The sequence below is a fragment of the Oxyura jamaicensis genome, chromosome 4, assembly GCF_011077185.1.
Source record: "Oxyura jamaicensis isolate SHBP4307 breed ruddy duck chromosome 4, BPBGC_Ojam_1.0, whole genome shotgun sequence".
NCBI lineage: Eukaryota > Metazoa > Chordata > Aves > Anseriformes > Anatidae > Oxyura > Oxyura jamaicensis.
Genome location: NC_048896.1, coordinates 54,519,570 through 54,531,962, shown reverse-complemented (window position 1 = coordinate 54,531,962; position 12,393 = coordinate 54,519,570). Strand labels below are relative to the sequence as shown.

At 39.8% G+C, this 12,393-nt stretch overlaps 1 protein-coding gene across 9 annotated transcripts in view; it reads right to left on the bottom strand.

Annotated features, from left to right (window-relative positions):
* Positions 1-12,393, bottom strand: part of ZNF827 (zinc finger protein 827) — a 159,141-nt gene that overhangs the window by 64,453 nt on the left and 82,295 nt on the right. For all 9 annotated transcript variants that reach the window (XR_004750140.1, XM_035323782.1, XM_035323776.1 and 6 more), the window contains 2 exons: positions 10,770-10,942; positions 701-1,184 (listed from right to left, as the gene is read on the bottom strand). Coding sequence is in view for 8 of the 9 variants with exons in the window: in XM_035323782.1 (XP_035179673.1) it covers positions 701-1,184; positions 10,770-10,942 (657 nt within the window). In the remaining variant the exon portion in view is untranslated. The remainder of the gene's footprint in view (positions 1-700; positions 1,185-10,769; positions 10,943-12,393) is intronic.

Sequence of the window (12,393 nt, the reverse complement as noted above, 5' to 3'; positions counted from 1 at the left end):
TTCCCTAAACACATTCTCCATTTCAGATTCACACATCTGAATATCATTCTCACAGCAATAACCTGACAATGAAAAAGAAACCACAATAAACACGTTTGCATTAGATATGGATTTCAATTAAAATATTTTAAAAAAATGTTCACGAATCTCTAGGACTACCAATTTCATGTTAATAATCAAGAATGCAGTAACATTCATACTTCACTAGCATTGACTAGTTAGACATCATATGCTACTCTGAAAGGAAGGTCACCAATCACTTATTGGTGCTATTTAACAGATGGTCAAAGGCAGAGAAGTTAAGAGCTGAATTTTCTAACATGCTGGGTGCTTGTGACCCTCAGTGAATTTGAATTTAAACCAGAACTACAGATATTTAGCAGGCCTGAAAAAACACACAAAATGAGATTTGCCAAGGTAATTGTCAGTGAATATCAAAGCCTGGAAAACAAGTTCCCACTCCCAGTCCCAGATTTTAATAATTAAACAACAAAACCCCTCTCTTTTTCTCTTCTCTCACTGCCTTCCCTCTTCCCTCTATCATGCACCTCTTTTCTTATCCAAAGAAACAAGAAATTACAAGTTAAGAAGTTGCAAGGTTTTTCTCCCTGCAATTCAATGACTTAGCAGACCCAAGGCAAAAGGTTTCTTAGCCCATCAAAGGAGCAGCTGCCGCTGCTGGTGCTTGCTGCTCAATTACCTGACAGCTTCATAAGAAAATCTGATGCCATCTTGACAGAGATGTCTTGGCTGAATAGTGCTGATGCTGTATTGGCCACAAAGTCAGAGGATTCTTTCAGTTTTGTGTTGTTGGGGGCTCTGTCAACAGTGCTAAGAGCAAAAGGTGCAGCTGAGATGCCATTGTCATCTTTGGGCTCTTCTTTCACTAGTAAAGGTGGAACTCCTCCACTAGCCTGCCCAGCCACATCAGGCGTTTTAGATACAGATGCTGATCCCATAAGGTCAGGTCCAACTCCTTCCCTCTGTGGTCCCGAGCAGGAGTCACTATTTAGCTGTGGTGACCCCTTCACCTCAGTTTCTGGTATTTCCTCCTTCACTTTGGATTCTGTCCTGAGGAAATGCTGATGGCAACGCATATGGAGTTTCAGGCTGAAGTGGCGGGAGGAAGTAAAAGGGCATAGCTGGCATTGAAAGGTCTCACCCCTGTCTTGGTGCTGATGAACCTGGTTCAAGAGGTGAAAGATAAAAGCATGTATTAAGCAGAGCAGTTTACTAGCATTACAGAAATCTCAGCTCAACGCGTCTGACACTGCTTTAAAAAAAAAAAAAAAGAAAATTTAACTAATGAATGAACTCTGCATTCGGAGCACTTGGAAGGAGGTCAGGTACTATGAACAGTAGGATTCTTTCACACATAAGTCAATATAAACATCAGACTCAACTGAAAAAAAAAAAATCAGAAACATCTGCTTCTGTGGCATGGAAATGATGAAGTCTGCTTTGGGTGAAACAGTTCTTATAACCTGATCCTGATGACCTGTCAGTGTGCAAAAAAAAAAAAAAAAAAAAAAATCCAAGCTATAACTAGCAGCTTCCTTGATTAAAAACAAAACTAAACAAAGAAACTCCACAATAACCTATTTATTATATGTCCTGCTAAGCACAATCATTCTGTGCAACCTCATAAATAATTGTTCAGAGCAACCCGGCAAAACATCAACCTGCACAGCAACGTCCATCATCAATTTACAAACTATTAGGGTAAAGACACAACACCTGGCAATACCAACGTGCTATTGAAGCAGTTCATTGCAAATTAATTCTCCCAGAAAACAAACAGCTCTGTTATCATAAACTACAAACAGGAGAGATGGTGTTTGACAGATAATTCTATCAGTCAATTATTATAGTTAATCTTACTGTCCTCATATTTTGACTGCATGCTCTTTCTCATAGAGACTGTTTGCTCCAATACGACTATATAATGTCCAGCATCCCCAGGCCTAATCCTGATTATGTTTTAAAAAGAACTCTATCCATCCATCCATCTGCAGTGGTTTTTACATATTATCTACCTGAACAGACACACTCATTAATATAAACTACGTACACACAATTATACAATTTCTTGATTAACACAGTACTCATGAAAGGGAGGGAATAACTGAGCTCAGCATAATAATCACAGGTGTATTAAAAAGTTTTGTCTCCATAGCTTCACAAATAAATTTAAAATCTTGACAGTAGCACTCGGGGCTACTCCCTCCAGAAAGACTAGCAAATACATACATTTGTTCCCTACTCATTGATGAACACGTGATTAAGACAAATTGGCACCAGACTGAGCTCCACACATTCATTTTCACTTGTGACTTGAGTTGGCTGGAAATATTGCACTGAGACAGATTTTTGTTGGAAAATGGTAATTTGTTGAACGTAAAATATTTCACCTGAAACACGGAGGGGTTCGATGAACTCTTGGCAAGGTAGGCGTCATTCCCCCACCCTACTGAGCCCAGCTCCCTGGGCTTGGCTCAGAAGTAGCCACCTGTGCCAGGAAATCATGGCTTGCTGCTGAAGCCTGGGAGTCCAAAAGCCAAAAAGGAATTCAGTCACAAGCTCCTATCCTGCATTCCCTGCTCTACATGCATTGCACCTGAACTCAGGCCTGCTAAAATGTGAAGCTGGTAGGCCTCCCTCTTGCAGCCCTTTTTGCATTCAGTGAAAACCAGAGCCGCGTAACTTTTTATTCAATGGTTCTTCAAGGGCTCTGGAGATTAGGTGCTAAATAAACAGATAGCAAAAGAGAATTTCTCTTGGCCCGCCGCTTCACAGAATGACATTCTCGGTATTGTATAAGCATGACATTTACAGACAAATTCTGGAATCTTAAAACTGCAACTGACAACAACAAAAAATTAAAGCTAATGCTAGCCTAGGACAATTTTAAAGCAATAACCTTGCAGAAGAAGAGAAGCACAATAAATTCTAAGTATTAATAGGTTACAACGGAAATGCCAACCAGATCATCTATCTCCACTGCTGGAAACTGGCTGGTCTGTGAGCGCAGCAGTATGCAAGCTATTTCCTTCACGAAGAGCACCGAGAGGTACTAATGGTAGCAAGCACTCTCACCATGGCAACTTTCTCTCTTACACCCACTGAGAGCCTGTGTGCCAGAGTTTGTCTCCAGGATCCCCACCAATCAACATTTCCCTGCCTACATATTTAACCACTTCTTCCAGAGGCCCTGTATCGCAACCATCAATGCGATGCCTTCTGAAAGCTGTCACTGCTGCAGATAGGTGGCAAAGTCTGTGTGGGGGCCCACCCTCTCCTCCCAGGAGCACAGCACGCCACCCCTGCTGTACCTTTTGAGAATGGGGGACTGATTCATCTGATTTGGATTTCTCTCCTATCCGAAGACAATAGCAGTGCCACCAATGGATTTCTCCTAAATTAGAGCCTTTTTATAACTTGCAGCCAAGGAATGACAGAATTTAAATCCAGGGAATGGCTCTTACACTGTGCTAGTGCTACCCAAACCATCAGGTGTCCTCTTCAGACTCAACTAGGCTGCTGCTGGTGGTGGCGGAGCCACTGTAAAGGGGGACGGGTAACTTCTGGCAAGGACAAACACAGCAGCCTGACCCGGCTCCTATTCCCTGGTGACAGCAAGAACCACAGGCAAGAGGAGATGAGAAGGCAGCTGGAAAGTTTTCTCCAGAGTCCCAGTCTGAGCCTGGCTGCTGACAGATTTGGATCTCTCTGAATTATGCTGCAACAAACCAGAGCACATAAAGAAAGGCTCTTCCAAAACCCCATAAAACCATGTTCTGACTTATGTCAAAGACATTGAAGGACTTCTTCCGAGTTTCTTTCATTTAACTGTGGATATTCTCCTTGACAGTGCAAAGTACACTTATCTTACAGTCTTCCCAGTCTCAAATAGTGTTTAGTGGTTCTATAATTTTTTCTCTGTGTGTTTGATATGAAGTACACAGTAAGTTTCAACAGATCTACACGCTTCCTACAAACTTCAGGCATAGTTCAAAGACTTGGGTACACTATATCTATTGGTTCTTTTTTTTTGTTTCTTTCATTTCATCTTGCTGCCTCCTCATTGTCACATTACAAGAAAGACAAAAAAGAGTCAGTTCAATTTATCGTCTCTACCACATGCATTATTTTGATCCTACCTGCTAAACCAAGTGGTTCCAATCTTTTCAGTTTCTTTCTTCAAAGGAGTTCTTGCCATCCCACTACTCATTTTCATTGCCAGCTTTTAAAACCCCTTCTAATACTAATATATCTTTTTGATGCACAATGTGCATCAGAAATGAGTATCAGAAGTGGCAGCACAGCATATGTTTGTAATAGCATTGTAATATTTTCAGTGTTATTTTTGTTCTATTCTGCACACATTTGAATATCTAACATACTTTTTAACCACTACTGCACATGCAAAGAAAAGGTTTTCATTGAACTGTCTACAATGATACCCAGATATTTTCCCTGAGTAGTTACAGTTCATTATATTAAAGACAGTCAGGTGCATGATTAGTTTAGACTGTTGTTTCCAAGGTGCACTACCTTGTATTTGTCAACAGTAACTTCATTTGCCCTTGCATTTAGCTGTCAGCTAGCCTCTTTTTATTCTCTTTCAAGTTTTGCCTTTTCTAATCTTGATTCATGTACACGAGGTTGTATCGTCTACAATTCTCTTACCCACAGACATTATTTTGTGTGCATTGTGTTTTCTAAACTACACACCACTCTTAGCAATGGAACACCCCTCTGTTAGCTTTTTGTCATGTTTAACATTGCTAATTTCTTCCTATCCTTTGTTTTATCATCTCTTGGTGAATTTCTAATTTGCTATAGTACATCACAGTGCTTAATTTATTTGGCAGCTTCTCAGTGAGCGGCTTTGCCAAAGGCTTTTTTAAAGGCCAAATAAATTTCAACTGATTCTCAAGTCCATGATTTTCTTGACATGCTCAAAACATCTTAGTGGAAGAACACATGATTTCCCTTTACAGAAGCCACGTGTCCCTATCATATCACATCATTCATATCATCCTATACTTCGTTACATTTTTTTGTCGACATACTAACATTCCTGGTATCATAAGCAGTTAGTTAAATAATCTTTTCATACTTAAAAGCATACTTAAAAGCAACATCCTGGCAGATTTACCAACCAGTTTAAGTGATGTGACCCCATACAAGAGTGAACACGGGGGAGTAGGGATGAGAGAAACAATGACATAGACTACTCCTGCAACTTTGTAGTACCAATGAGGTAGATCTTCTCTTGTCCACTTCCTTAAAGTTGGGGTAATGCTGCTTGCACAGACTCTCTCTTCTAGTTATGAGGCACAGGAAAGGAAAGTTTGGCATTCCTCTTTCTTTTGCGGGACTCTGCAGATTTTATTGGTTTTGTTGTCTGTGGGTTTTTGTTTGGTTGGTTTTACTTTTTATTCCCACACTCAAAATAAAGGGGAGAATAAAGAGGACATTCATCCCTAAGCAAAATTAGCACTAAAAGGGTGTAATTGCATGTGTGTGAATTCTGTTTGCTTCTGGCTTCTCACTCTTACTCTTATTGACATAATTATCAATTTTTTTCTTTGCCCACTGTAGGTTTTATTTTTCTCACCAACTTTTGTTTGATGTAGATTAACATGAGGAGCATCTGTTTAAGAAAATACTACAATCAACAATTACGACAAACCTGACATTTATGCACACTTGCCTCCTCATCTACTCCCCCCCCCTTTTTTTTAAATCTTGTAGTAAAAAGCCTACTGAGACTGCATTCAGATACACTTGAAAGATATCTATTTTGCATCTATCACGTGTCCTCTGCCATTTCCCTTCATGCTTTCTGATAAACTCCTTCATTTTTAAAATCTTGTACTTTCAGAATTTTAGTGCTACAGCACTAGTTTTGGTATGATCCTTCGCCTCAGGACACATACACTATTTATATAGGATTTTCTTTTTGAAACTGTTTCCTTGCTTTGCTTAAAAAGCGAAGCAGAAGAACAGCCTCTCTGCAGGACTGGACTACCTGTTCAAAAACTTTATTTCATTTTATTTGTCAGATTTAAGGTATACATGTTTTTCCTGTCTCATTCTTGTACCATATACAAAGAGTGACGAGATTAAAAGGTAGGTATTTGAAGTCACTTGTGGTATATATCTGAGATTCGAGGCACAGGTTTCACTTGTTGAAAAGCAGTGCAAGTCCATAGTACCTCCCGTCAGCTGAGGTGAGGTAATGGAATCATAGGAGCCTCTGGCTCTTTAAGGTTAGCTTAAACAAAACTAAACAAAAAACTCTCGTAAAACATGCCCAGCCTCCTACCCCAGCATGTTGAAGATGCTTTAAAGTAACCTGTTCTGTACTTCCACCAAAATGGACCATGAATGCTTATGCAGTTTTCTGACCTTTGCTGAGGGATAAAGAGGAAGATGCAAATCACTATGCTAAGCACCTAGGTACATTCTTCAGAGCCTTTTTTTACTCCTGCTATCGTGTAATCAACAGCCTCCCTCTGATCTGCAGGTTGATTAGAACCCGCTGAATATGACACAGAAGTATTAATCTAACATTTCACTACGTGGCCGTTCTTCACAAGCAACAGTAGCATGAAGATGCTGTATTTGAGCACCATGTGACCTGCCTGCCATTGCATCTGCCTGTTCTGTTAAGCCTAATCTTCAATCTCTTCATTTTCTATCTTACCATCATGCTTCAGCACAAGTTCACAACACTAAACTTCTTTTCCACTGCTAGAAGAGCTGGCTCAACTGTTTCTGCATTATGTCTATATAGCAGCACAAGGAACATTTATAGATATTATTTTTGGCCATATGCTCCTCTTCCTCATTCCCCCTTCCAAGTACTCAGGCTAATATCCTGTTGCTTTCTTGGAACATATCCATATGATCTCACAGCCTGTCCTTCCACCAATTGCTGAGGAAGATATGTGCATGATCCAAAGATACCAATTGGCCAAAATCTGACTGATGCTTGTGGTATTGCTCTGAGGTAAATTTAATCCCTACTTCCCTACCAGGCAAAACAGAAAAGCCTGAAAACATCTTGCTGAATTACACCACCCCTTTCTGTTGCTTTCTGCAGCTTCAGAAGTAGTACATAAGATATTCTTTCTCTCAAGAAGAAAATAACATGTTCAATCTGAGTATGTGTTTAGATATATGGAGAGGAGGTCTCACACAGCCCTTGCTGCCTGCCTGGACAGAACACCTCTCTCAGTCATTTTCTTCAGCTTCACTTTCAGCATTCTCTGGGCCCCTGGAAACCACACTATGATACCAGAAACAAGTCCTCAGATGCTACCCTCAGATTCTTGTGAAGAAGGACCAAAACTTGTGGTTATGCAAGTACTATAATTTGTCTCCAAAATAGACTAATAAAATTCTGTACTGTGTCTATTTTAGGACTTTTCTAAGGTGCCTATCACTGTGGAATCTGAATGCCATATAACAATTATAGATAACACAATATGCCTTAAAAGGCAAGCTACTCGGTCTCCCTTGTTCATTTTGTGCCTGCGTGGAAACTTTTCTTCTGCTTCCCTTCTTGCCTTTCACTTCCTCGCCTCCAGTTGTGAGTTGGTCCTGGCAAAGTGCCCTTACTGAAAGAAAGCTTTCATCGACATGGTGGGTAGCACATGTAGATCTGAATATGGTCAGGGCTGGAATCACTCCAGCTCTCTCTCTATTAAGATATTCTCTAGCAGGGGACAACACACCAAAAATATTGGCAGTGTATTCTTGGCCAATGAGTTTGACTTTACCATAACATATAATTTATATAGTTAATCATTACCCTAAAGATACACACAATAAGGAAGAATCCCCAAGTTGACACTCACACAAACCACTAATAGAAATCAAATCTCTAAACTAACAGCTTCAATGGAAAATGCCTAAAAGAACCTAGAAAAAAAAATAATTATGGAGGTACTCCCAGAGCTATGTTGCCTTGGAGGAAACAAGGACAATGCTATTAGATTTTGAAGACCGCAGCTGGACAAAACACCTCAACAGGTTTTGCCTGCCATCCTGATCAATGGACCATAAAACCTGAAAATTAAAGAGCAGCATAAAGAAAGCAAGCTTAGCTTGTGGTAGCATCCTAGAGTAAAAACTGACTTAGGACAAACACCAGCCTGGTACCATAATTTTGCAGGCTTGACCAGCAGCTACAGTCAACTCATGGGGAGGAAGAGAAGATTGGAGAGCTACAGGCAGCTCTGCTCTGTCTTCATGGGGTGCCTGCCAGGAAAGAGACAAGACTAGGTAGCTCCCAAAGGGTCCTGTGACAACAAAGAGCACTGGAATGTCCAACTGGCATAACCAGAACACCATATCCCAACCCCCAGCTCTGCTGTACTACCTCTGGTGTGTATACGTTCCATTTTAAACAGTCATTTTATATATATATACATATATATATATGCTCATACTTATTTACAGACAGATTTAAGATCAGCACAGTTTTGCAATGAGAAAAAAATGTGATTTTTTTAAAATCTTGGTATCGAGTTATACTTTCACCAAGGGAATGTCAAAGTACATCTGACACTGTTCAGCACAAGACTAGCATCTCACTCACCTGCTACTATGCAAGTATTTCCACTTTGACCAGTTTTGACCTGATAGGGAATGTTTTTATGAATGGCCTGCTCAATTAAGACAAGTATATGAAACTCACTGAAATTAAGGTAAAATATTATCTTGCCAATTCTTGCACTTGTGATTTTATGCACCTAGCCAGAAGAATATAACAAAAATAACAGACCAAATACTGGCCAACTGGTTTTATAAAACAATTGCCCTCGACTTATATAGGGAGCAGTTTTACATGCAAAGACCACTGAGTCCATCATGACCTGCACAACTGGACTGCACTGACTGAGGAGACTTTACCTACATACTGAGACTAAAGGAAGCTATAATGTCTTACATTATCAAGCAGCTTTGGGGATGACTCTGATCTCAATGAGATCAAAGCAAGCATTGCTTGGTAATAATTACCATATTACCAAATTACCAAACAATTACCAAATAATAAATGCTACATGTTACATACTTGTACCAGGGGTCTGTTTTAAGACAACATGGACTCCGTTAATGAAGGGGTTTATGTTAGGAGCTGAGAAGACCACAAGGGCTTCAGATAGCCATCAATCTGACAGCACTCTGACAGGGAAAAAGTCCCTGATTTTCTCCAACATCCTACCTATGACCTCCTATGGAAATTACCATGTGAAAAAGGAAGAGATAAGCCCTCAACCTATAAAAAATAATTCCAAAAAGGCACAAAAAGCAGAGACCAAGAATTTCTGCAGGGAATAATAGGGATGTCTTTCACAAAGCAGGGCACAACAACAGGCCTCCACCAAGGAACAGCAAGCTTTTAGGTGGTTCATGACTCTGTGCAGGTTGTCAACAACTGAAAATAATAATAATAAAAAGCCTTCCCTATTATGCTTAGTTCCTCTTCCTTCATGTCTTCTACTTTGGAGGGTCATCTGAGCCCTCCAGTCAACATCAAACACCAAGTCCTGAAAGAAGAAGTTGCAAATACCAAACCTACTTGTACCTGACAAGGACAAGCACAATACACTAAGGATATCTGCGAACAGTGCACTGATTCTCACTAGGAGATGTAAGGGGTGAGCCTTCTGACTTTGGGGGAGTGCTTTCAGACTAGCAAGGATCTGAAATTCAGCAAGATCTGCTGTTGTGATCGGTGTAATCATCTGAATTTATACTTACATGAATAGTTACTTAAGTGTAAACAAGGTGACTCCTGTCTAGTGATCTCAGATGTTGCAACAGCTTTTATAAAAGCTGAACCAACATTCCTGTGCCCCTCCACACCAGTCTGGTACTCTTACACACATTTGGCCCAAACAAACAAAATATTACCTATTATTATGGTTCACTGTTATCACAGCTTGAGCGCATTAACCAAGGCAACATTTTACCATTCAGCTTCTACATCCGTGGATTAATGGATCAGGTACCATTTCTTACTTCACCAAGCATATCCTACATTATACAAGACCAAACACTTCCTATCTTGCAACCATGAGGTACTTCAGCTAAATTCAGCTAAAGAAACATGACTTTCTTTACATTTTTGTATTTCTCCATATCAGCATGAATGTTGCTTCCTTCAAATGGTCACCTTCAGTTTGAACCTAAAGCATAGGCTGAGTTAAAAACATTTTTTTAACTTAGTAGAAACACTGAAAACCAAAACATTACAGTATAACCTGTTATACATTATGCTTTGGATACTTCACTTCTGAAGTACCTACAGTTAAAAATCACAGCATGAAAAAAGTTCAAACTGCAGAGCAGCAGGCCAAGTTGGTATGCTCCCTTAGTGCAACGCAATGCCAGGCAGATACTAGCTTGCAGCAAGAAAGCAGCACTGCTATGTTTGCATGGTGTCGCATCGCAGCTACCACCCCTGCATCTGGTGGTTCCAGGTCCCGAACTAAATCCATCACAGACAGCTTGTGCTGCGCCTAGTGCATGTAACCCAGGGCAGCTTCTGCATGACATAGAATGGAAAGGCAAGCAAAGGAAAATATTTTATTTCTTTATCTCTTTATGGTGCCTTTACTTAAATAAAGGCATCGTTAGTGGTACAGTGAAATTTTCTTCTTGCAAATGCCACTGAAGTAGGTTTGATGTGCTATCATTTTTTGATTGACAATTCAAGTGTTTTGAAAGTTAGTGAACACTTCCCTTACCTTCATGTGTGATTTGAGATTGTCCTTGCGGGCACAGCGAAATGGACAGAGTGGACACTGATGACTTTTCAAACCTGTATGAATCACCATGTGCCGTTTCCAGTAACTCTTCCTCTTGATAACCAAACCGCAGATAGGACACTGGAAAGGTTTTCCTCCTTCTTCTTCTGAGGCTTAGCAGAAGGGGGAAGAAAAAGAGAGGATCTTTTACAGCCACTTGTCAAATACTTTCCCCTTATAAACATACTCAAGATACCATTTTTCAATGCTAGTATTTCATCTGCAAAGAGACACATCAGTTAAACAACAACATGTACCAGAAATTTCAGTTCCTCCCCGTGCATGTCTCTTTTCCTGTTAATCTAGTTATTCTCCCTCTAAGAAAGGTCACAATAATTTATAAAGGTTAATGCCCCAAACATCCTTTGGCTAATCAGTAGGGGATGCTACTCTGTCTCACCTGGTCCTAATGTTCCTTATAATTTAACTGAACTGAGATGGATGTCTCTCATAATCATCACTTTGCAGCCTCATTTCCTATCAAATGCCAGTTTTAGTAGCATATGGAAAATATGCTTAACTGTGTTCAAAAATGATCCATTCCCATATCTGATTGATCGCCAGGTGGATACGGAGGATAGAAAACAGGACAATTCATAGCTTAACTGACAAGGACGCCGGTATTGCATATCAGATATATTTAACTCCAGAAGTGAATGATTTCATAACCCCTGCTGCTGAACTTGTTTAGCTATGGCTCGAGCAGATGCTGCCGCAACTTCAGCCATCAGGGGTCCTAGAGTCATGGGTTTTCTTGTACTCCTCTAGTTACCAGGGCATTAAATCCACTGCCTTCCCAAATGTTTTCACTCTGCTTTACTGCCGATTCACCTACGATTAGAAAAGGATTTGGTGGCATTTGTCAAGCAAATATGGTTAGACTACTGAGTATGGAACCATCTCAAGGTTGATGGAAAGAGAAATTTCTTGCTGCTGACTATACACAACCATTCATCCATTCATTCTCTCACCACAATTTCCTCTGCTTATTATAAAGGTCTAGCATTATTACAGAATTGGAAGCCTTTTTTCCTCAATATAAAAGACAGACTGTCTTCAAATATCCAGAGCTCAGCAATGCCTATCCTGCTATTTGGAACTTCTCTCAAAATATTTCATCTCATTATTATCAGTTATTTCCTACTGATAAGGATAGTGCAAACACCAAATTCCCTCGATGAGGAGCTAAATGGTAAAAACCACCAGAAAGATTTGTCATATCCTAAAAAAAATAATTCTTGCTATTAGGTAGGAAACACAGACACTGCAATTCCACTGATTACTTACTCATTATGTAAGCACAAAAAAAGCACTATCAAAACACGCACTTCTGCAAGTTCAGAACGTCTACTTGTGAAATTTTCTATCACACTCAATGTATTATCAAATCGTTCCCCTCTCTGACTTTATATGCAGCAAGCCAAAGCCAATACTATAATTACTTGTGTTTCACTTTTTTAGTATCTTTGCTTACTTATACAAAAGGCAGGAGATAGACAATCCACAGAAAAAAATATATTGGTAGCACTTTTTACCTACCATTTCTTTTCCTTCTATTATATCT